This window comes from Morone saxatilis, unplaced genomic scaffold, assembly GCF_004916995.1.
Source record: "Morone saxatilis isolate NCDOM2014 unplaced genomic scaffold, NCSU_SB_2.0 Contig14, whole genome shotgun sequence".
In the NCBI taxonomy this organism is placed as follows: Eukaryota; Metazoa; Chordata; class Actinopteri; family Moronidae; genus Morone; species Morone saxatilis.
Window position 1 is genome coordinate 22,324,568 of NW_023339696.1, and position 2,288 is coordinate 22,326,855.

The window sequence follows — 2,288 nt, forward strand, 5'->3', positions numbered from 1 at the left end:
GTGTGTGTGTGTGTGTCTCAGGTCTCGGACTCTCTGAGGAAGACGGACTCGTTCCTCTGGCAGTTTCGCTCCCTGCAGCTCTCTCTGCTGCTCTGCTCCTTCGTGGCCGTGGTGGGCGGAGGATTCTTCCTCGCCACCGCCCTCTTCATCGAAAAAGACCGCCACCGCGCCGAGAACTACGTCACCACAGGTGAGGCGGACCACGCCACTCACACCTGCAGCAGCGCTGACCGACAGCAGCGACACTAAACAAAGTACTGATTGAGAACTTTAGATTGTTTCTGTATTCGTCAGCGTGATGTCGTTAATGTTTGTGATCATTATACAGTCGGTGGGACATTTTAATTAGTTTAACTTTTATTTATTCCTCAATAATTTATCTTTTTAAATTAATCTGCAACCTGACNNGAGGTTATTTATATAATTAATACAAATAAATAAATAAAAAGCACAAGAAATCAGAAGTAATATTACATCTGAACATTCACACCAATGCAGGTCCAATGTATTTATCATAAATAACCTCAAAAGTATTTAAAATGAGACGACTGGGAGTTGAAATTTGGCCACTTTTAGTCATTTTGAAAAGAACCCCTGAAACCCTCTGATACTGTCCATATGGCAGATTATTAATGCTAATGATGAGACCGACCCACACTAACAGAAAACAGTTCTGGTTCATAGAAATCTTTACAAAGTGGAGTAAAGAGTTCAGTAACGTCAGCGCTGACCTTCTCGTTGTTTCTGTTAACAGATGACGAGCCGATCGTCGTCCCAAAGAGCGGCCGCTCCACCAGAGTCCCGGTGTCCAGCGTTCTGATCTGAGGTGTGCAGGAGGTTGGGCCGGCTCCAGAACTCCTGTGGTTCTTTTACTTCATATTTTAGGACTGTGAGCAGCGACCGCACTGTCTGCCATGCAGAAGAGTTTTAGGACGGGTTTATTTTTCATTTTTATTTTTTATACTTTTACGGCTGCCCGCCGGGAACGCGCCGCCATCTTGGAGCAACTTTTTGCATTTCGTCTCCAGATGTTTTTTGTTTTTTTTGACGTGAGACGTTTCAGAGCGGACATGAAGTTGAAAACGAGCACTAGAGACTCTCCGAACGACAGAATCCGCTCTGTGGGGTTTCCATTTAAAACCTGATCGCTTTCGAAACCTCCAGTGATTTTATATACAGGACGAGCTTTATTAATCAGTTTCATAACCACGTGTTTGTTTGTCTGAGCTAGTTTTAATTATAACACTAACCTACAGAAGCAGAAAATAATCCTCTCTGTTCCTTTTTATTCATCTCTTTATCTTGTAGCATTACGACTGGTTTTAATTTGTTTCCAGGGTGAAGGAGCGCCGCTTATTTGAACTGTTTGTTTGTTCTTTGCGTGAGGTTGGAGGAAGAGCACAGAAAACATCCTCTTCATGGTTATTTAAAAAGAGAAAAAGGCTTTTAAATGAATGTTAATAATCAACACTTGTTTGTTAACCTCAGATTATTTTAGCAAATCTTTTTTGTGAACTATTAAAGGAGAATTAACTTGTCACCTGTCTGTGTGTGTTTGTGTCTGCCTGGGAAACGTGTTTGTAACCAAATAATATATATATATATATATATATATATATATATATATATAATATATACACTGTATGTAGCTGACCCTTCCTAAGCCCCAATAACAGTTGAACAACTTCCTCCTTTGCTGGACTTAGATATGCTACGTGCTAGGCTAATCTGTGTTAAAAAGACAACCACAATCTTCATTTAGCAAAACATTAATTTACTTGCTAGTTAATCCTTACCGATTGTTAGTTTGCCAGTCAGCCAATTAGCTAATCTACATCAACTGTTAGTTATATCTTAAAGCTAATGTTAGTGAGCTGAAGTAATTTACATATACTGTTTTATATACTTATAGTCACTTTAAAACAACTTTATAAAGCTTCAAACAGGCTTTATTAGTGTGTGTTAACTATACCTAACAGTGAATACAAGCACAATATAACAACAGAAAATATGGGTTAAATTTTATAAACTTAAAGGGGTTTAATAGTTCAGAGAGTTTTAAAATCATTCATAAACACCACAAAGCTTGTGAGTGTAACATTTAATATATTTTATGATCAAAATATTATGACATAAAAATGAACCAAACTTAACTAACGACGTCGGCATCCAGTCCCCAAACAGCTTAACAGCATTACAGCTGGAGAGAAGTTGTTCCTGAGAGTCACAATCACATCTTCAGTTAAATAATGTTAGCAAGCATTCGTGCCAGTGGGTGGGATTGAGCG

At 38.9% G+C, this 2,288-nt stretch overlaps 1 protein-coding gene across 2 annotated transcripts in view; it reads left to right on the top strand.

Annotated features, from left to right (window-relative positions):
- The window catches only part of spns1 (spinster homolog 1 (Drosophila)), a gene marked incomplete in the record, with an annotated part of 9,018 nt that extends 7,478 nt beyond the window's left edge, over positions 1–1,540 (top strand). For both annotated transcript variants that reach the window (XM_035654760.1, XM_035654761.1), the window contains 2 exon segments: positions 22–190; positions 755–1,540. In XM_035654760.1, coding sequence (XP_035510653.1) covers positions 22–190; positions 755–825 — 240 coding nt within the window.
- Positions 1,541–2,288: the final 748 nt, after the last annotated feature.